Below are 23,051 nucleotides of genomic sequence, written 5' to 3'. Positions count from 1 at the left end.
GTTGTGTTGTGTTTGCCCTTTGTTCCAAATTCCCCGTTGCTTGAGGGGCGGAGGGTGAGGGGAGAAAGCCCAGCAGCCAAGCGCGCCCCCGCCCCTCCTGCCGCTGAGGCGGGGGCCTCCCCTTTGCGCGCGCCCGCGGAGCTGGCTTGTGCCTGGCCGGATGCCAAAAGCAGCTCGCCTGAGTTGCATCAGACTAGACGCTGCTGCTGCTGCTGCTATTGCGAGCCTGTCTTCTGCTGGGTACCCAAGAGCTGGACAAGGAATCTCTTCCACCAGCTCCAGAGGATTCTTCAGGATTTGCCTTCAGGTGGCAAATCGTCCCCGCGTGAGAGCAGCTCTGGATTCTCCCACGGGCGAAATGCTCTCCAAAGCCAACCACTTGCTAAGGAAATTCTCCACCACGGCCACAGTGAGTCTTTATATATATATATATATATATATATTATACATGTTTATATAAATATATATATTTACTTGAGGAGGAGAAAATTGGAAGGATGCGCTGTCCTGTCGCCCTCTCCCAGGAAGAGGAGGCTGAGGCAGAGGTGGCAAATCGATTTTTACGAAGAGGTGCCCCCTGTTTATTCTGGTTTGTTGGGCAGAGAGGTGTACTTGCAAGAATTGAGGCGCGTTTTTTGGGTGGCAAGGAAACGAATAGATACGACAGAGCTGGAACGGAAGGGAGGGGGGAACAGGAATGTGAATGGACAATATTTTGGTTTTGCTGTGTGTGGGTGGGGTGGGGGGTAAAAAAATCAAACAAAAAAACTTCTCAGAGGAATTTGGCCCCTGATGTTTTTGAAAGGCTAACCTTCCTACCCTCCACCGTAATGCCAGAAGTGGCTTCTTGTATGGGATGTTCCTAGTCTTAAAGACAGAATCTTTATTCCACCCTCCCCAAATCTCAAGCATCATGCACTGCAAGGAATCTGCACTAGTGTTCCCCATCCAGTATGTGGTCAGCGCTACCTACACTGGTGTTGGATTTAACAGCATTAGTCTGTCTGGGAGTCTGTCTGGGTGGGATGGTTCTTCTTTTGGGACTTTATTTATTTATTTATTACATTTCTATACCACCCAATAGCCGAAGCTCTCTGGGCGGTTCACAAAAATTGAATCCACAACTGGATTGTGTGTGAGTGCATGCATGCATGCAGATGCGTGCAGTACATGCCCACTTGCTTCCCGACTGATGTGCCCGGTGTCATTCCTGGGAGTGCTAATGACGGAGGGGTGATGCATTTGATCCCCGCGCAATAAGTTCTATACACACATACACATGCATCTGGGAATTTTTCCTGATAGCACATCCATTTCATTTTGGATCACATTTATATCCTAATGTTCCGCAAAGCAGCTCAGGGAAGCTTTCACAGTTTTCTCTCATATGATCTTTACAACATCCCTGTGTGGTAGGTTAGGCTGAGAAAGGATTATTGGCTCAGGGTTGCTCAGCAACCCTGGGTTTAGCAGATTTGAACCCAGGTCTTGCAGGACCCAGGTTTCTAAACCTTTGTTGTTATATGTGACTGCAAGACGGTAGCAGGTATGTGTTGATTATTGTGGTATGATTGGTTATGAGCAACACAACTCCCCACCTCAGCCTGTCCTCCCCACATCCACCATTTCTTTAAGGTTTTTGTTTTTTTAAACCACTTGGAGACTGAGCACTTTCCCAGCGTTTTACATAAGAGAGCACATCAAGCAGATTTTAAAATATTTTGAAAGTCATGAAGGTCTCTGCAGGAGGACTACACCATCCCGCCATCTGTTTACTGGAGGCAGGACATTTGTGATTGTCACTGAAAAATCAATTGTGGGTGCATGGCTAAAATGCACTCATGGTCTGCTTTTCGGGCATTGTGCAGAAGTTCCCTTTAGTTCTCTTTATTAAATTCCTCTTAAATTTGGGTGCAAACAGGAAAGACAATCCAAGCAGGTTGTCATCCACAAAAGCTTATGCACATCATGAAGGTGTTAGTCTTTAAGGTGCCACCAGACTCTTGGTTGTTTTTGCTGCAGCAAGACCAACACAGCTACCCCCCTCTCTGGAAATCCAAATCCAGATGGTGAAATTTGCAGGCTCTGTCAACTCGCTGTTGCCTTACCGAAGCCCACAGCACACTGTGTTTGACTGCACAGCCACCGGTGCAACTGTCAGCAGCCTGAATGAAATATTTGTGTCCAGGGATTGATATAGTAAGAAGGATTAATCTGAACTCCTTGGATTGCATCAGCAATGCTAAATATGAGAATGACTGACTGACGACAGCACATTGCATATGGGTGGGGAGGGGCTTTGCTTTGCTTTAGCCGGGATTTGCTTTAGATTGCCACTACAAGCTTCTTAGCTAGAAGGGGAAAAAAGGAGAACACTCCATAGAAAATGTTAAGCAGTGACCCTGCTTCTTTTAAGATGAAGTTGCCACATAAAGAGCAGCTACGTGCTGCAGCCAAACTATGCATAGCTATATACTGGAAATCTATCCTCTGGGCAACTGCAGCTAGATAAGGTCTAGAAGGTGATGGACATATATAAATGGATACATCAAGTTATTTATTTATTTATTTATTAAATTTATATACCACTCCTTAGCCGAAGCTCTCTGGGTGGTTTACAAAAGTTAAAAACAGTGGACATTAAAAAAAGTATACAAAATTTAAAACCAAAATATATAAAAACAACAGTATAAAACAGTATCCATTTTTAAACAACAACAGTTCAATTGGTTTAGATGCCAGCTCAAAAGAAAAAATATGTGAATTCATGATTTCCATTCATCTCTCTTGTGGAGAATCTTACAGGCCAATAAGCAAATTAAAGGAGTAATCCTATGCATATTTAGACAGAAAAAGCCTACAACTCCCAGCATGCCCCAGCCAGCATGAAGACCATTTTTTTCTGTTTAAACATGCACAGGATTGCACCTTGAATATGCTATGGTAAGTACAACGTATTTGGCTCTCTAATTAAAACCTATCTCAGTTTTGTTTTGTTTTATCACACACACCCTCCACCATGTTTCATATAGAGATTTAGCTGTCAACCTTTCTTTCTTGGTAAGTTCATTAAGTATTTAAGTAACTATTAATTTATTTTCTCTTATTGTTTTTAAAAGACCTTCATGTGTGTATATCTGGTAATGTTTTGTACAACTACTAATACATTCCAATGTCTGTTTTAAAAAGAAAATGAAATAGCAATTCATTCTCTGTGTGCTAGTTACTTCTTTGTAACTAGTAGGGAACCATCATAACAACACTTCCGGAATAGAGGCTATTAAGTTTATTTTCAGAGGCTGCCACCAAAGGAAGTGACAAGCAGATGGTGGTTACTAAGGAGGGGTCTTTTCAGTGGTGGCCCCCTCTCTGTGGTGGAATGAAAGACTCACCTGGTGTTTACATTGTTATCTTTTTGGCACCAGGTGAAGACCAATCTATTGACTCAGTTTTTCCACCATAAAATGCACATGTTACTGCTTTTTAGACCTTGGGCATTACTGTACTTACTGTGTGTTATTCTGTGTTTTATTCTGCTTTCATTCCAATGCTGTTTCAACTTAAGAATATAAGAAGAGTCATGCTGGATCAGACTAAGGGTCCATCTAGTCCAGCACTCTGTTCACACAGCGGCCAACCAGCTGTCAACCACAACCTCCCATCAATCAACTTCATGGGATGTCCCTGAGTTCTAGTACTATGGGAGAGGGAGAAAACCTGGTTTTGCCTTTTATAATCATGTTGCATTTTTGTGTTTTATGTAGTTACATATTCTTCTGTAAATCAGTGGTCTTCAACTGGTGGGTCGCGACCCCAAAATGGGTCATGAAATCAGTCCAGCTGGGTCACAACAAAGCAGCCGCCGACATGTTGGGCATGGGGGAAATTGCAAAAGTGGGTCCGATGTTGCAGGTTGGGAGTCTGAGGTGGGTCTTCACCTGTTGAAGGCCATTGCTATAAATCACCAAGAGAATTGCCCTTTTTGCTTATTCATCTCCAGGCCCAAGTCAAGCGAATATTTGCCTTTAAAGCAACTTTAAGCTATCCTTTGGGGTTTCTGAACTGTATTTGGCCTTTTTTTTTTCTTTTGCTGACAGGATTATTACCAAAATAAACTGAAGCTGGCTTTAATAGGCCAGAGTCTTTTTGGACAAGAAGTCTACCAGAACTTACAAAAAGCAGGACACAAAGTTGTGGGAGTGTTCACAGTCCCAGACAAAAATGGAAAGGCCGACCCTTTGGGTAAGTTCTTATGTCTTACAATGGCTACACTATTTATAGTGGGCAGGGCCAGCATCAAGGTTAGGCATGGATGGGCACCCCAGCAGGGGCACCTTGGACTTGTTCCTCTTCTTCACCGTTGCAACTTGCTCATTTTTCTGCCTCTCAAGCTGGCCCAGCAATGGTAGTGGTGAGGAGCAGGACCTGTAGATGCCATTGCCTGCTTGCTCACTGGCTCCCCACCTGTCAAGCAAGCAAGTGGTAGCAATGATGAGAAAGAGGAGGGAGAGCAAGAGCCATAGGCATGCGTAGCACATTTCATTAGGGTGTGCACCCTATTTTTTTTTAAAGGCAAACATTTATCAAATCCTCAATCATAAAGGACATTATTTTTTATTCATTTATTTATTAAACACTGTAGACACTGATGCCCTATTCTGCATTTGGCTTGCCTGACCATGGGAACATGCCCAGGTCTTTCAGTCTCTCCTCATAGGGCTTTGTTTCCTATTACCTTTATTTCCCAGCCTCAGCTGCAGAAAAGGATGGGACCCCTGTGTTTAAGTTCCCGAGGTGGAGAGTGAAAGGCAAACCTGTCCAAGAAGTAATTGATGCCTATCAGTCAGTTGGAGCAGACCTGAATGTCCTCCCGTTCTGTACACAGTTCATTCCCATGGATGTTATTGACAGTCCAAAGCATGGGTCGATTATTTACCACCCGTCAATCCTTCCCCGTCACAGGGGAGCATCTGCAATCAACTGGTGAGTAAGGATATGTGGATATAGTTAAATCCGTTCCATTTTATTTATTTATTTATTTATTTATTTTATTACATTTTTATACCGCCCAATAGCTGAAGCTCTCTGGGCAGTTCACAAAAATTAAAACCATTAAGAACATAATAAAACATCCAACAATCTAAAAACCCAAATACAAAATACAATATAAAAAGCACAACCTGGATAAAACCACACAGCAGAAATTGATATAGGATTAAAATACAGAATTAAAACAGCAAAGTTTAAATTTAGGTGTTAAAATACTGAGAAAATAAAAAGGTCTTCAGTTGGCGACAAAAAGAATCCAGTGTAGGCAGCAGGCAGGCTTCTCTGGGGAGCTCGTTCCACAGCCAGGGTGCCACAGCAGAGAAAGCCCTTCTCCTAGTAGCCACCTGCCTCACTTACGTCCACGTATCCGTTCCATGTAAATCCAGTCCCTGCAGACTGCTAGGTGTCTTTCATTCTGTCATCTGCTCATTGAGGGAATCAGATTTTCTTCACCAGAATTTCATTCTACTTGTACTAATTCACATTAGCAGAAATGTGCTAATGCACACCAGTTAATGTGCATTAGCTTAATGTGCATTAACTAATGCAGATTAGTGCCACTGCACCACTGTGAAGTAGTGCTAACGCACACTTGTGCTAATGCAAATCCCCCACCCAAAAGTGGAAAAAAAAATGGTCCACGTGTCTGTGGAATCCATGTGACTTGGCCCCTGTCTTGACGGACTCGGGTCTGCGCCCTAAGGCCCTGGGTCCTGAATTGGTGCTCCTTGCCAGCATCTGCATGGGAAGGAGTGCCAAATCGGAGTTGCTGCTGCCACTGCTGGCAAAACCAAGGAGAGGGGAGGAACAGGGCAGCTGGCTCTCCTCCCTCTGAGCTCGCTCTGGCTGCCCCATTCCTCTCCCCCACCCCATGTTTAAATTTTTAATCTTTAAATGTGAAGGTTCACATCTACATATTAAAAATTAAAAATGGTGGGGGGAGAGGAACGGGGCAGCCAGAGCGAGCTCAGAGGGAGGAGAGCCGGCTGCCCCATTCCTCCCCTATCCTCGGTGCTCGGCCCAACAGTGGCGGCAGCCTCCTTGCTGCCCCATTCCTCTCCTCCCAGCCACCTCCATTTTTTTTAAAAAATATTTCTTTATTTACAGTATGGAGCCTGGAGCTCCTTGTCCGCCCCCTTCCAACACCCCCTTTAATTTTTTTCTTGAAAAGGCTCCGCAGAGGTGCAGAGCCTGGCTTCAAGCTAAAAAAGTCAGGGTAAGTACCCAACTTTTTTAGTGCGGAGCTTTGGGGCTTTGCTACTGGATCCCTTCGGAGTGGTGGCTGCATCATGTAGATCACCTGCCGCCACTCCGAAGCTACCATGGGGTAAAGTGCCCATGTAGACAAGTCTTCAGAAAAAGCGGTCCAGTGCAGAATCTGCAGGTCAGATTCGTAGAAATCTGAACTCCTTTGAATCCATTGTGGATTTCTCTGACATCCATATTGGTGAGTAGACTTGATAAAGGCCTAGCCCTGATTACCCGTGCACAGTGGTCCCAGTCTAGATCAGGGCCCTGCATGCATACACTAACTTTTTTTAAAAAAAAGATTTAGGACCAGCTGTATACTATGCATATAACGTAGAGTGTATTTTAGCCCGTAGCATGCTTCCAAATGAGGCTTTCCTTGTGAAATTGCCCTTTCTCATTCACCAAATTTTATGGGGGGTCCCTATGATGTCATTTTCCTTTCCCCACCACCTGTTCCACCTTTTTTAGTTCCACCAAAAAAAAAAAAAATCCATTAAAGAGGAAAAAGGGAAAACCCTAGAACATATTTTCATTGGTAGTGTTAGGAGCCCTCAAGCTGAAATCTTACTCCCAAATAGTAAAATTGGACTGCTGTCCTCAACTACACAATTCTCCAAATAACCCTGCAGAATCTATTGCACTGATCAGTTAACTAAATTAATTAATTAACTCAATTTCTAGCTCACCTTTCTTAGGTGCAAGCCTCTGCCCAGGTTTTCAGGGCCCTCTATGTATCTGCCTCGTACCTCAGAATAATGAAAAATGCTGATATTTATTATTAAGTCATTATGATCTCTTCCATGTCCCGTTTTACTTATTTTCAGGACTTTAATTCAAGGAGACAAAAAGGCTGGGTTTACAATTTTCTGGGCAGATGACGGTCTGGACACAGGACCAATTCTTCTGCAGAGAGAATGTGATGTTGGCCCAAATGATACAGTTGACAACTTGTATAATCACTTCCTTTTCCCAGAGGGAATAAAAGCTATGGTAAGGTTATCTAGGCTAAAAGGCAAGCAGTTTGGAAGAAAAACTGTGTGGCACTCCAAAATTAGATTACTACAACTTGCTCTGTGTGCGACTTCCCTTGAAGATGGTCCAGAGATTGGAACTTGTGCAGAGAGGAGCACCAGAGTGTAAACAGTTGTGTCTATAAGGGACCATATTACACCAGTCTTTAAAGACAAGGCCTGTGACAGACCTCTCAACCCACTGTGAAGGCCAATTTGGGGATCCGCTTTGGCCCAATCCGAGCTGCTTCGGATCCAGATTTGGATCGAGACTTGGACATCCCAGTCATTTGGATGTCCATTTTCCCTGGCAGGCACCACCAGGGCCATCTCAACCAGGAGTCTCTCAGATTACCCCCTCCCCTACTTGTTTGCCCCCCACCCCTGAACCCGGCTCACCAAAACTGATGCCCACATAGATCTAATGTTGCACACAACTTGTAGAAGTGGCCCTTTACAGCCACCATTGTGTGTAGCATTAGATCTATGAAAATACAGAGCCCCCATCTCCTATAAAAATGGTGGCTCACATGGAAGCGAGTGGCTGCCAGGTGCAAGCAGATGGGTCTAGTAAGCCCCAGCCATGACTGACAGGGTTTGTTAATTGTCTGGACTGGCCCATAGCAGGCTGAAGTGATTCAGACCCAGTCTGACGTGCTTTGGACCAATCCAGGCCCTTTTCAGATCCAGACCAATTCAGTCCGAATCACCCTGCTTCAGTCCTCTATCCAGATCTGAATCAGTGCACAGCCCTATTGAAGACCTGCATTGGCTCCCTATTAGGGCCAATACAGACATCACTTTAAATGTGTAATGGAGGGGCAAAATAGCTTCCATCAATCCTCTCATCCTGTTTGGGCATTGGATACTTGGAAGCCTATGATTTCAGAGGCTTCAGTCATTTGGACAGTAATCTCATGGGATTATGCCCCAAAACTGTTAGTTGTGGGGCTGGGGCTGAAGTTTGCCCATTTAGGAAGTTATTGAATACAACCTGGTAAATTGAAGGCTGACCTGAGGGCTGAACCTGGAGCTTCCAGATTCGTAGTTCAGAGGAAGTGGAACCAATATATGGCAACAGATACTACTATAAAATGATGTTGATGTGCTACAATCAGGGTAATAGGATTTTCAAGCAGCTACTACCTGCCCAATGGGAGCCGGAATTATTTCTTTCAATAGTCATGAGAAGGATAAAAAGCCAGGGCAATATATAGTAATTTGCTAGAGACATCAAATCTGCTCTTTTTTTTCTTGCTTAGGTAGAAGCTGTACAGCTAATTGCTGATGGCAAAGCTCCTCGTATACCTCAATCTGAAGAGGGGGCAAGCTATGAAGGCATCCAGAAGAAAGAAAATGCAGAGGTATTGTTGGCAACAATAAGCCATTGCCAAAAGTGCAGCTGTAGTTTCCATAAAGGTGATCATATGAAAAGGAGGACAGGGCTCCTGTATCTTTAACAGCTGTATTGAAAAGGGGATTTCAGCAGGTGTCATTTGTATGCATGCAGCACCTGGTGAAACTCCCCCTTCATCACAATAGTTAAAGCTCCAGGAGATATACTAGCATGACCAGATACAAAAGAGGGCAAGGCTCCTGCAGCTTTAACTGTAGCGATGAAGAGGGGATTTCACCAGGTGCTGCATGCACTTTCTTCTCCAGCTGGGAGTGAACCCTCTCCAGAGCTTATCTCCTCAAGGGCAAATCCTACACACTCAGTGAGAAGCAATCATTCTTCCAGAGGAGAGTGCCCCGACAGGCTGGCTGATGCTAGGGTGAGCCTCAGGCTAAAATGCACGGAGCGAAAGGAAGGTGTGAGAAAGTCAGCCCTGCTAACATTGTGCCAGAACCCGCCTTCAAACCAGCCTCTCTGAAGTAACGGGCTTTGGGAAAAGGCTTTCTGTTCTCCTTGATAAGACAAGCTGTCGTGTTTCTGAGGAAACTCCTGCTTTTGATGGGAGACAAATAACAAGGCCTGCTAAGTAATCCACAAAGCTTTTATTAAGCAATAAACATCTCTTCCCACCTGAAGGTAGACTAACCTCTTGGATTGCTTCCCACTGAGTGTGTAGGATTTGCCCTTGAGGAGATAAGCTCTGGAGAAGGTTCATTCCCAGCTGGAGAAGAAAGCGTGAGAGCTTTCTCCCCCACTGGTATAGGCTGGCCTGTGTCTGGTGCCGACTCCTCTACTTCAGAGTCTGATTCTGATTGATTACCTGAAACACCTTCTTCCAAAACAGGAGGAGCAGGGCTAGACATGACAAATAGTTTTATTTTAATTTTAGCTCTAGACTCCTCTGAACGAGTCACGATTTTTATGTATTGTAAGTATTTTATTCGTTGGCTTTTATTATGTTTTTATGTATTCTATATTTTATTTACATACTGTACTGCTTTTGTGCTGACTGTCATGATGTGCAACTAATGGCCGTTTGCTTTCTTTTTGGAGTGCTGCATCATGTGCATCGCTTCATCTGCAAATCGGTTGATACTGTGATATATAAGAAATCACATGAACACTGTGATATATAAGAAATATATGAAAGTGTTACTTTAGAAACTACTAGAGTTTTCTGGGCCTTTCTCTTCTTAGGTATTCTCCAACAAGGGTAATAGCTGCTGCTTCTCTCTATTCTTTTTACTTCTATTGTCCTTATTTTCATAATGATCATATTCCATAAGTGGTTTATTCAGCATATCATGAATTTGAAACGATTATAATTTTATTCTGACCATTCATTGAGCACTGTGCTTGCTATGACTTTATCCCAAGTCCCCCAAATTAATGCAATCAACAGACTTCAATGCTCTTTGATTCAGTGCCAATTGCTTGTTGGTAATTACAGGAAATGCCCACTGCTCTTTTCCATTCGAGAAGAGATATTACTTTATTTTTAATTGTAGTAGGCTTCTTATTCATGTCATAGGAATCCTCACCTTTTCACCTCCATTCTTGAATGAATTCCAAGGAAGAGCAATAGTGCCCCACAGCCGTCATTTATAATTAGAAACCTCATGACCTGCTTGGCATTTCCAATGTGGGATCAATTTATATGGCACAGCTGCTCTTTACTTTCACTCAGCCTATGAAAATACAAATGGAATGTCTTTTTGGGAGCAAACAAGGAAAATATCCTTATTAGTGTAAATTGTTATTTTAACCATGAACAGGAGAACAGGGCTCCTGTGTCTTTAACAATTGTATTGAAAAGAAAATTTCAGCAGGTGTCATTTGTATATATGGGGAACCTGGTGAAATTCCCTCTTCATCACAACAGTTAAAGCTGAAGGTGCCCTGCCCTCTTTTAAATCTGGTCACTCTAGTATAGCTCCTGCAGCTTTAACTGTTGTGATGAAGAGGGAATTTCACCAGGTGCTGCATGCACACAAATGACACCAGCTGAAATTCCCTTTTTCTATGCAACTGTTAAAGATACAGGAGCCCTGTCATCCTTTTCAAATGGTCATCCTATTTTAACTGAAATTGTTTTTAATGGTGTATTTAAATGTGATCTTTAATATTATATGTGAACAGCTTAGAGATTTTTTATATTAAATGATATATAATAAGTATTATTGATAAAAAATAAAAAATAAATAAAGATCATGACACATTTGCTGCAAGAATATAAGTGGTTGCTTTTGAACTTTTAAAGATCACCAAAGTTGAATTTATGTTAGTTCCTTAGATTATTTTTTGACTTATTTCTAGTGCATAAACCATATCTTTTTAATGGCCAAAGTAGCCAAAGAAAACTTGAGGAAAAAAGCATAGCTTGTACAGAGGTAGGCTATGTTTGGACGTAATTCTAAAACATGATTTAGCATTATGAGAATGAGCCAGATCATGCCTAGGGCTCATGGGGAAGGATTCAATGAGGTAGGACCACTAGTGCTATTTATGTTGCATTGACAGAAAGCTTTGCTTGCATAGTGTAAATAGCACTTGCTACCACTGTGGGTTTTCAGGAAACCCATCCTACTAGCAAGAGCTGTTAGATGTTGGGTAGGCATTGGTTTCTTCTAGCACAACATAAATAACACTAGTGGCTAGAACCTTTCCATGTGTTCTTCTCCTCTCCTCCTCTGGTGCAACTGCAAAGAAGAGATCAGAAGCTTCTGTTTCCATTTTAGTTTAACCACAGTTTAGTGAATCAATCAATATGCAGGCAATGCAATGTGCATGGTACAACCCTCCAAAAAACAAAACAAATCCCCAGTTTATAATTTTTAATAGATTTTTTTCAAAAAATCTAAAATCTAAAATCTAAAATATTATAACTTTAAACTTTTTTAGACACATACATATATAAACAGATTTTAAACTGTTTCAGTATACAACACCAGCTTCAGTCAAAAACAAGAGTATGATACAATATCAGACAGGACCAATCAGGAACAGGCCCAACCTCGGTGGAGACTAGATTAATTTTTGTTACACAAATCTATACTTCAGCTTTACATCAAAACCAGCCCATAGGCTACTTCACTAAGGATAATTCCTTATCATATTACAATATTATCCTGACCAATACATAGTCAGTGCACTGTGACAGACCATTCTCATAATTGTTATAATTTGTTTTGCAAAATAGCATTCTCTGAAGTAGCAATGACTGAAAATAGAAATAATATACTAGATTCGCTTTTGTAATGTTTTCTTCCTATCTACCCCTATTTTCCTTAAACAGCTCCCTGATAATATCTTCCTTGCATGACCATCCAACAGCCAGATAGCTTATTCCTGTGGGTATTGCGATGTTGCGGCTTTTATGGCATTCTCTGAATGGATGCCTCTTCCTTCTGTAATTTTAAATCACTTCCATCTTTTGTCTTATGTGACCAACAATCAATTAATATGATCCTGTATTAATTTTTTTCTTCATCATATTGTGATGGTTGTTGTTCCCAGCTTCTGTAAGTGGTTGAGACAATGAAAACATGTATAAGTAGGAACAAGTCAACTTGTACCTCTTGGTTTCCTAGATTTCTTGGGATCAACCAGCATCGGCTTTGCACAACTGGATCAGAGGACATGATAAAGTACCTGGAGCTTGGGCTATGATTGATGGCCAAGTAAGCACTGTGAATGACAAGCATGTTCTATCTCCCCTTGATAACAATATGAATATAGGCCAAGGTTGAATCAAATATGAGGATCAGAATGTCACAGCTGAGTTGCTGAAAGCAAATGAAGAAAGATTTGGCAATACAACCAGTTTGCAATTATGGAGCAAAAAGTGTTGATGACCCATTGGAGGCTGGCAGTTCCAATGTCAGTGGTGCGGTGAATAAGTTCCAGGATTGAGTCATAATGATGAGAACTCTAAAGGAGTTATCCAAGGTATGAAGCACCTTGGATAGCTCCTTTAGAGTTCTAAGTGGTTCTCCCTGAAACCCAGGCCTCATCTACACCAAGCAGGATATTGCACTATGAAAGCGGTATATGGTAGGTGTCAATGGGCCCCAAGAGTTGTCAGTGCATTTCAATACTGCTATAAAGCAGTAGTGTGGCTCCTGCCTTTTATATACTGCTTTCATACCACTTCCATAATGCAATGAAAGCACCGCCCCACTGACATCAGAGCCACCAGCCTCTCCTGTGATGACCAAGAAATGAGAATATTTTGGCTTTATCTCTTGTTTCAAACATTGTGCAAAGGACACTTCATTGAGATGAATTTATTGTCAGTGTTGAAATATTTCTCTTGTTTGAGATCATTTGCAATGGAAATTTCTCCGCAAGCTGTCATTGAAAGGGGAAAAAATATTTTGCTTCCACCAACCCCCTGGCAGATGTATAAAACCCACTCTACGGCTTACTGTTTACTGAATTGCTCTCTTCTTCTTCTTCTTCTTCTTCTTCTTCTTCTTCTTCTTCTTCTTCTTCTTCTTCTTCTTCTTTAAAAAAACCACGGAATCAATCTTTTCACAGATGGTTACTTTCTATGGGTCATCCTTACTTGATGGTTCAGCCCCTCTGGGTGAAGAATTAGCAATCGAAGGTGCTACAAAACCTGGTCTTGTAACCAAGAATGGACTGGTTCTGTTTGGTAATGATGGAAAGATGGTAAGCATTTAAGAAGCACAATACTAAATGTCAGAAATAATAGATATCAGATAACAGCAGGGAAGAAAATAATAATTCCTATTTGAATTTTTATGGTATGCAGAAACAGTACTAACTTGTGATGATGTTGGAATCACAGATTTGGGTCCAAATGTTTAGAATGATATGTTAATTCCTATTCCTAGCAGTTTCCCACCTTACTAGCTGCCTTTATCTGTATTTCTTTTTCTCTAGTTGCTGGTAAGAAATTTACAGTTTGAAGATGGAAGGATGATCCCAGCTTCTAAATATTTCTCCACTGCTGAGATGTCTGCCATAGAACTTACTGAAGAGGAGAAGAAGATGGCAGAAACTATCAAGGTAAATGATTGCTGTATTTGAGAAAAGAAAATGGAAACCTTTCATTTAAGCCTGTGGGTGAGAGCTGTATTGGTTTTTTTAATTGCCCATGAAAACCTTGGGAGCATTATAAAGAATTGAATGAATGAGGAAAAAGGAAGGAAAAAAAATCTACGCAAAACCATCAGTAGAAATGCAAGACCATTGAAATATACATGTTCTTTGGAGATAATAATGAATGTTTTATTCATTATTTTATTACTTATTTATTTTAAAAATTCATACTGTACCTTCATTCAAAAGAGGATTTCAGGGTGGTATCCACAAAAATAGGCTATTGACTGCTTGGTGTCATATAACTAGTACCCAGGGATGTATTCTTCAAATATATGTCATCTGAAACCAAGGTTGGTTTGTGTGTGTGTGTGTGTGTGTGTGTGTGTGTGTGTGTGTGTATGTGTATATATATATATATAATCTTATTTGACTCTGAGAGACAATGCAGATGTTAACCCTTGCAAATAGCTAGCCATCTCCCACGAGCCAACTGGACTAACAGATGACTGTCTTCAGCACTGAACGATCGGACAGCATCGTCCACTGAACTTCAAGGCAGCAGGCTAACATAGGGGGTTATGTTAGTACCTTGCTGCCGCCTCCCAGGATCTGCTGTCCAAGGTGACTGCTTCACGCTGCCTAATGATAGGACCGGCCCTGAAGCCACTGCTCTCTCAGCCTCATGTGTGACTCTCAGCAGGAGCATAAGTGGTGCAGCACATAGAGAGCAAGAGAGTGGTGGAGTTTCTGGGCCCTTCACAGGTGACTGGGAAGTATGTAGTCGGTCCCAATTCTAAGATGTTATGATGTGTAATTTGGGGCCAGCTTGCATTATTGGTAAATGGATTGGCTTGTGCCATTTTCTCAGATATTTTCCATATCTTGCAGTGCATTTGGAAGGGAATCTTGAGCAATGTGGCTGTAATTGAGGACACCACTGACTTCTTTCAATCTGGAGCATCCTCTATGGATGTTGTTCGGTAAGTCAATGTCCTATAAGACACGGTGGTGTGGGGGCAAGGGCATCTCATACACGTTAAACTATGAGACAGCAAAGCCTATTCTCTCTACTCTTCATGCCTTTGAGGCAGATTGTAAGCAGAGGGGACTTTGGGCCTAATCTTTGCTGTGCTGCACCACCATCACCACAGCTGCACTACCAGAAAATATACTGCATTTGCAAGCTCAGCAAGGGATCAGGTGACCTGAGGAGCCAATAGGGTCCCATTTAGCCTTATATTATTGCGAGCTCTGGCCTAGGTCTTAAGTCTTCAGTCTGAGCTTCAAAATCTCAATTCCAAGATATAGTCTCAAATTGTATTGTTGAATGAAGCTGTAGCAAAGTGGCAGAGCACCTGTCCTGCATGCAGAAGGTCCCATGTTTGATCCCTGGCATCTCTAGGTAGGGCTGGAAAAACCCCTGCCTGAAAACCTGAAGAGCCTATGCCAGTCAGTTTAGACAATGCAGGGCTAGATGGGCTAAGGGTCTGACTCAGTTTAAGTCAGATTCCTATGTTCCTGTGTAACTATAAGCTTTATCCAATGAGCGTTTTACTGCAAGCTCATTACTAGGCACGCACGGATTGCTCACATGATGTCTTCTGCCTCTCACACGTCTTCCGCCCCTTCTGGCCTTCATTGCGCCACAAAACCTCCCAGAGAAAGTCCGGTTGCTGCTCTCTCCTACTGGCCTGAATGGGCCCAATTACTTCCTGTTTTCAGGAAGCGACGTGGGAGCCCTGACAGAGAAGTGAAGGGAGCCACGCATTTCAACCTAGATGTCATGGGCAGATATACCTGATGTAGTCAATGCAGAAATATGAAAACAGACAAGAGAACTGAAAGCTTGAGAAAAAAACAACAGGGTGGGGAATGGAAGGAAAATGGAAAAATCTGGAAAAGAAACCCCCCCCCCCAATTTTCCAAAAGCCCTGGGGAAAAATAGGGATACCTCTCCCCCACAATTTATTCCAGGTTTTCCCCACCCCAGGTAAAACAGCTACACACACACACACACACACACACTTTCAGTTTTCTGTTGATTTCACCATTTCAACCAACTTTTCTCCTTTTCATTTTCTTTATATCTCAAGGATGACTGAAGAGATCAAGCAAAAATGTGATGGACTTGAGCTCCAGAATGAAGATGTCTATATGTCCCCGAAGCTCGGAGATTTTATCCAAATGGTTGTTAGAAAACACAGGGGGGAAGATGCAGAGGAAGAATTAGTAATAGATTATGTAAGCTGCTTTCTAAAATGTCACTCTTTCTTTTGTGATACGTTAGCAAAGTGTCCTCATGATGGCAGGCAACGCATGTGTGAAGGGAGAGATTTTCCATTGCAAGGACTTCCCACAGGCCACAAGGATTTGTTGTGCTGTGTGACATGAGGATACATTGCATTTGCCTGCAAGATCTGTCAGTGAGCCTCAAGCTAGATATGATGGCATCAAACTCCTGTCTTTAAACAGACATCCACCCCAATCACATCTAAAGTGGAGGGTGAAGTGCAGTTTAAGGGCTCCTCTAAAGAAGCGATTTATTGCATACTCGTGATTGGCCACTCACAAAAATTGGGGGATCTTTAACACAATGTAGTCAACGATCAGGACGTCTCCCGCAGTATCCCTTGAAAATTCCTCCAAGAAAAGAACCCCTTTTAAAGCTGTAACATCCTGGAAAAAGTGGGATCTTCTGCCACTAGATGGCAATGTCTCAATGGAACTGAATGGAGAAGTATTCAATTCAAACCATGTGGTCACCACTCTCTGCCTGTATAATGCAGCCCGTAACAATCACTCCAAAAAGCAGGAAGCACAGGCACCCTGGGTAAGCAACACAATTTCCCCTTAATGTACTACTGCCCACGCCTCTGTAAGCTCATTGGACTCTTCCAGGCAAAGGCTTGTGTGGGGCAGAAGGCACCTTGTCCAGGGCCTCCTCATACCTGGTGCCAGCCCTGCAGGTGGAGATACTAAATCCCACCCCCTGTAGATTTTGGTACACGCAGCAAAAATTCTGGACTCCCTCAACAATGGTATCCATAAAATTGATCTGAAAAATAAGAATGCTTTCCCCACTCATGTTATAAGTGTCCTCCTAGATGTGTATTTAGTATTTTGCAGTAGAACTTAAGATCAACATATTTAAATACATCAGATATTAAGATAGCTTTACTGAAAGCAAGTATAAATGTGATTTTATTTTTGATTTATCCATGGGACCTGAAAATCTCTTATTCGAACTAATATTTGGACTTTCAGTGAATTGATCTTGTTCAAAATGTATGCTTAATGTTTTCCACAGGAAGGCACTGTTCACATATGTTAGTTAGTTTAGTGGACAAATTGAAGCTTGTGTCTTGTTTTGCTGCTAGGTTTCAAAAGATGTCAACCAGATGACTGTGAAGATGCCATATCAGTGTTTTATCAATGGACAGTTTATGGATGCTGAAGGGGGAAAAACATATGACTCTATAAATCCAACAGATGGATCTGTGAGTATATATCCTGTGGTTGCACATTGCCTTTTCCTGAGTCCTTCAGACCTGCATTATGCTCAATGTTACAATTGTAATAGTTAATATGAAAAGAATGTCCTCCATTCTGCCATCACAGCCCATTTTTCAAAGGATTGGGCCAAAAAATTCTAGTAATGCACAGTTGCATTTCCTTCTTTTATCAATTTGTATCTGGATGAACTTTAAAGCCGTGCTTACTTGACACTCAGATTCAGGACTTCCTAGTACTGGCAGCCCATGAAACAGTACATAGATATGCATGTATAGAACAAGAACAACAACAACAAAAGATCTATAATTCCCAGCATTCCCCAGACAGCATGAAAAATGTCCTACAACTCTGGGGAATTCTGGGAGTTATAGGACTTTTTTCTGTCTAAACATGCATAAGATTGTACCCAAAACTACATAAAGAGGGGGGAAATTCAGGCAATGTGGCATAGTTTTCTTGAATCTTAGCATGGAATAAACACAACAACTATGTCAACATCAACTGGAACACAGCAAACAACACAAGCCAATTAAAACAGAGAGCTTCGGCTGTGGGACGGTATATAAATGTAATAAAATAAATAAATAAATAAAATTTCTGGTTATGTCCTATAAATACTTATATGACTTAAGACCAAGCTGCTTTCTCCCATCCGAGCCTGCCTGAGTTTTAAGATTTTTGGCAGAAGCACTTCTCTCAGTCCCATTACCATCGGAGGCACACAAGAGATGGACTTTTCATCTCCATCTACTCCCTCTCAATTACGTGGGGAGGCAAAGATGCTTTTATTCAGGCAAGCCTTTGGCATGTAATCTGGTCTGTTGCTGAAGGTTTTTTTAATTGGTTGGGTGCTCTTTCTTTTAGTGATGTGGTTTTAATTGTGTTTTAATGTTGCATTTCATGTTTTAATCAGGATTTTGTTTTTAACTTTTTATTATTACTATTTGCCACCTTGTGCACCATTTTAGTGGAAAGCTGGGACATAAATCAAATCAAATACCTGTCCCTTCATATCTTTCCTCTCATTCCTCCTTTTCTTCTCTTTTCTTCCCTTTCATGTTCTTTCTTTCTTCACTTCTATCTCTTTACCTACCCTCTGCTTTCTATTCCTCTCCCCCCCTTCTTCTTTCCCTTTCCCATACAGGTTAAATTGTAGCAAGCAAATTGCACTAAGTAAAAACATATAATATAGAAATTTTAAACCTGGAGATGGGTTTTGGATGGGTGCAGTGAAAAATGGGAAGTTTGTTAATTAAACTTGTGATAAAAAATATATATGAAAAATCCAAAATCAACTAAGGGTGCAATCCTATGCATGTTTAGACAGAAAAATGTGTCACAATTCCTAGGGCTTGTGGGACATTTTTTTCTGTCTGAACATGCATAGGATCACACCTTAATACTAATACTAATATTAATACCAATACATGAGTAGCATCTCCTTCTCTTCATAACAGGTGATTGCCAAAGTATCTTTTGCTACAGTGAGTGATGTTGACAAAGCAGTTGCAGCAGCAAAATATGCCTTTGAACATGGTGAATGGGGAAAGATGAATGCAAGAGAAAGAGGGAGATTATTGTACAGGTACGGCGTGCTTAAACAACCAGGTGTATTTCTGTCTTGTACGTCTATTTTTGTCGCCTTTGAAAAATATCATGATGTGCCCCATTAGACTGTCGCATAACCATTTAGGATAAGACACTTCCACAATGAATAAAACATATATACTATAAGCTCATGTCCTATGTACATCATGCTAAGAAAAAATGCATTCTGCATCATGCACAGTTGATGCAAATAAAGCAAATCTGCACACATTCTGCTTGTGCTAGCTATGTGTGGGTGGGTGTGAAGGAGCACTGCTCTGCTTATGAGCACCTGCAGTGAAGGCACTAACCTTAGCTCAGCTGCTAATTGCACCATTTGCATTCTTTCACTAGGGGTGAATTCAGTTTGGAAAGCATCTAGTGATGAGCACATGAGTCTTCTCCATCGAAGAGCCAGTCAGCAGCCCCTCTGTGGTAGTCAGAGGTTTATGCCAAGGGTGGGATGACTACCATTTAAAGAAAAGAAAAACCCCCTGCCCCATAGAGAGCAATCCTGTGCAGTGTAGGCTGGTGGATCCAATGTCAGTGGGTGGTGGATCTGCCCCAGGTATCAGTCAGAACCAATTAGAACTCTAGGAGTTATCAGAGTTGTGGAAGTGCCTATAGCTCCTCAGCTTCTCACACTATATGGGAGACATAATGAGTTAATTTGTCCTATAGGACTTTCTCACATCAGGAAGTATAGGCAACCTGAGAAGCTACTGAGCAATGATTAGGTAAACTCAACCCCCCTCCCTGCAAAAGTAAGTTATAAAACACCCTTATAAAATACCCTGAGCATGAGGCAGAACAATGGAAAACTCTTCCATGGGGGAAGAAAACATTCTGGAAACTGGAGAACAGATTTTGGCTCAGCACTGCCTCCATCTCTTCCCTGCAGCACAACACTGCCCTTCTCACACCTGCATTGTGGTGGATACAAAATGGGGGCCAGCCTGCCAATACAGTTGATGCTGTTGACAACACACACACACACATACAATAAACCCTTATTAAAAAAGAAAGCAACTGTGTTATAACCCCTGCAATGGTGAGCCCTACCTTTGAGAAACTGCTGAGAATTTCTGCTCCCTGCGGAGAAATTCGATGAAATTCGCCTCCCAATTCCGCTGCCCACAAATAGGGTGGAGAATTTCCAGAGGCTATATGTGCAAAGCTCTAATTTTGCTCTTGGAATATGTCAATTTATGTTTTACATGGTATGTATATAACGGTTCTCTTGAAAGACTTGCAGATCTGATTGAAGAACACCAAGAGGAGCTGGCAACCATTGAGTCTATTGACTCGGGAGCTGTTTACACACTAGCTTTGAAGACCCACATAGGAATGTCAGTGCAAACATTCCGATACTTTGCAGGATGGTGCGACAAAATACAGGCAAGCTAATATTTGACTTGGCACGGAGACTTAGGGAGCCAAAAGGAGGCCGTGTTTTTGCCCACATCGCTCCTTTTCAGAGGATTAATATGGAGTGCAATAAATATACTTCCATTACTCACTTGTTATCTGATATATAAAAAAGTGAACCCTCCCAAGATACTGGTTCCATTGCACGCAGGGCCAGCATCAAAGGTAGGCATGGTTAGGCGCCTGTCAAGTGCCCACAGCCCAGCAGGGGCCCAAGAATTCCCCCAGAGTTGCTCCTCCTCTTCACCACTGAAACCTGCTTGTTCACGTGCCTCATGCTCTGGCCCAGGCAACGGTGGTGGTGGGAAGGAGGAGCCATAGATGCCATGGCCCACTTGCTCTCTGGCTCTGTCCATCAAGCAAGCAAGTGGCATCCATGATGTGAGAGAGGATGAAGAGCAAGAGCAGCTGGTGACACTGGTGGTGAGAAGGTAGACTCACTGAAGTAGGGCCCCCATTGAGGATACCCTGCCCAAGGGCCCTTAAAAACTGGATGCACAGCTATCACGTTGTCAGGCTTGACTCTTGTTGAAGGTAAGGGAAGTCCATAACAACAATGTCTCCTGACAACTCAATTCAGCAAGTAAGCCTATACAGGGAGGAGCTAGGGTGTACCACCTGACCAGCAGCATGGGTGTGATTGGTCTGCTTGCAATTCCCTCTTTGATCCAGAGTGAGGTGGTAGAGCACAGAGTAAATCCTTACCTGATATTTATTTATTTATTTATTTATTTATTTCCCTCAGATTGTGAGTTTGAGAACTGACACAGCTTTCAAATTGCAATTATCTGCTTTCTGGGGGAAATGCAGCAACTGCTACACTTTCTGTCGCTATAGTAATAAGTGCTCTGTGGAACGTGGTTGAACTAGTATCCCAGGCACCTGGAGATGCTCTGTTTTGGACAACACACAGGGCTTCTTTGTGTACACAACCAGCCACACGGTCTAGCACAGTCTTCCTCAACCTGGAATCCTCCAGATGGGTAGTCACTTATATATGGAGTCATTGTATATCTTCTTTTTAAAATCTTGGTTCATTTAGGAATATATTTAGGCTAAACTGAAAAGGCATTGTTTGTAACAGAGGCTTATACAAGTTAAGAAAGACTGTAATGATGAGATACAAATGGGTGTTGGGTGGGAGTGATGGATCTCCATCAATGTATTCCTTTTTTATTTTATTTATTGGTTACTTTTATATCCTGCCTTTCTTCCAAGGGGCCCAAAGTGGTTCCTTGGAGGAAAGCCACCTTGGGCTCCTCCTCTCCATTTTATCCTCACAACAACCCTGTGAGGTAGGTATGCTTACAGCATTTGTCTGTTTGAGTGCCTTTAGGACACATTTTATAATAGCAAATGAGTGATTCCAGCTTTCCCCAACCTGACGCCCTCCAGGTGTCTTAGATTGCAACTCCTGTAATTGTCAGCCAGTGTGGCCAACAGGCAGCCCAAGAGATCTGGTGGGTTCCAGGTTGGGGAATGCCGGGTTATTAAAACAAATGTGATTGTATAATTGATTTGTCTTTCATCACTACTGCCATTAAAAAATAATAATTGTTTTCCCATTTAGGGTTCTACCATCCCAATTAACCATGCACGTCCAAACCATAACTTAACTTTCACCAAGAAAGAACCCTTAGGGTAAGATGATGATGGTTATTTTGCTAATGAAACCAGACTAGAATGAACTTTTACTAATAGCAAATTTCTTCTGTCTGTGCTTTGAAAACCCAATTTTGTTTCTGCATTTTTCCCCTTCCTCTATCTGAAGTGTCTGTGCAATTGTCATTCCCTGGAATTACCCACTGATGATGCTTGCGTGGAAGAGTGCGGCGTGTTTGGCTGCTGGCAATACTTTAGTTCTGAAACCAGCACAGGTAACCTCAAGCAGGCCAATGATGCCTTGGAACTTGACAGTTCGCTAGAGTTTACATCTGCGTTGTTCACTGACTGACCAGCTGTAGGCCTTGATAGCAAATGCACAGATAAAGCAAGAATGCATTGTTGGTGAAAAGAATTATATGGCAACGTTGGAAGTAGCATGCAATAACATCCTGAGTAGATCAATGGATCAGTGGCGTGTTAGATTTCAGTGTCAGGGGGAAAGTGGCATACCAAAGGCAGGACACCCCAAATACTTTAATTATTCTATGGCAAAATTATGTTGGTCTATTTCAAGAATAAGGAACTGATTAATAGCCAAATTCTTCCACTTTCTGTTTCCACCCCGTCTCTTTCTGCTTTTCTTTACTTAGCAACTTCTCCAGATTTCCCCCCTTTACTTCTTTCATTTTTCTATCATATATTTCTATAGATATTTATTTCATATCATAAAGATGCATGATTTGTGTACTAGGATGAATTGTCAGTGTATAGGGAGGTTCTCATTCCTTTGTAAAAGAGCTTGGTTTGGGTGTTTTCCCACCCACCCCTCCTATATTTATTTCAAATAGCAAAAATTAATTTACAGCACAAGCCTATGAGCTCAATAGGACTTACTTCCAGGTAAATGTATATAGCATTGCAACTGTAAGTCATCGTTTTTAAAAGGAGGAACCCATTCCACACTGAAGGACCAGATTGGGACAAGTAGTGGAAAGGAAGTTAAAATATGCTGTAAAAAAAAAATGAGAACACGACCCATTGAAATCAACGGAATATAGGTTAGTAATGTCACATTGATTTCAATGGATCTACTCTAAGTATGACTAAAAATAAAGTGCTACAGAACTGCTAACATAGTGATA

The 23,051-nt window shown here is 41.9% G+C and overlaps 1 protein-coding gene across 1 annotated transcript in view; it reads left to right on the top strand.

Moving 5' to 3' along the window:
* Window positions 1-230: 230 nt before the first annotated feature.
* Window positions 231-23,051, top strand: part of ALDH1L2 (aldehyde dehydrogenase 1 family member L2) — a 33,809-nt gene continuing 10,988 nt past the window's right edge. The window contains exons 1-15 of the mRNA XM_063133409.1: window positions 231-409; window positions 4,098-4,242; window positions 4,749-4,983; window positions 7,125-7,290; window positions 8,573-8,674; window positions 12,297-12,386; window positions 13,246-13,380; window positions 13,615-13,740; window positions 14,665-14,756; window positions 15,870-16,017; window positions 17,154-17,273; window positions 18,747-18,874; window positions 20,124-20,274; window positions 21,875-21,945; window positions 22,076-22,181. Of these exons, the coding sequence (XP_062989479.1) occupies window positions 359-409; window positions 4,098-4,242; window positions 4,749-4,983; window positions 7,125-7,290; window positions 8,573-8,674; window positions 12,297-12,386; window positions 13,246-13,380; window positions 13,615-13,740; window positions 14,665-14,756; window positions 15,870-16,017; window positions 17,154-17,273; window positions 18,747-18,874; window positions 20,124-20,274; window positions 21,875-21,945; window positions 22,076-22,181 (1,866 nt within the window). The 5' untranslated portion in view covers window positions 231-358. The remainder of the gene's footprint in view (window positions 410-4,097; window positions 4,243-4,748; window positions 4,984-7,124; window positions 7,291-8,572; window positions 8,675-12,296; window positions 12,387-13,245; window positions 13,381-13,614; window positions 13,741-14,664; window positions 14,757-15,869; window positions 16,018-17,153; window positions 17,274-18,746; window positions 18,875-20,123; window positions 20,275-21,874; window positions 21,946-22,075; window positions 22,182-23,051) is intronic.

Source organism: Elgaria multicarinata, chromosome 9 (assembly GCF_023053635.1).
Source record: "Elgaria multicarinata webbii isolate HBS135686 ecotype San Diego chromosome 9, rElgMul1.1.pri, whole genome shotgun sequence".
NCBI lineage: Eukaryota > Metazoa > Chordata > Lepidosauria > Squamata > Anguidae > Elgaria > Elgaria multicarinata.
This window is presented reverse-complemented; position numbering and strand designations above follow the sequence as displayed.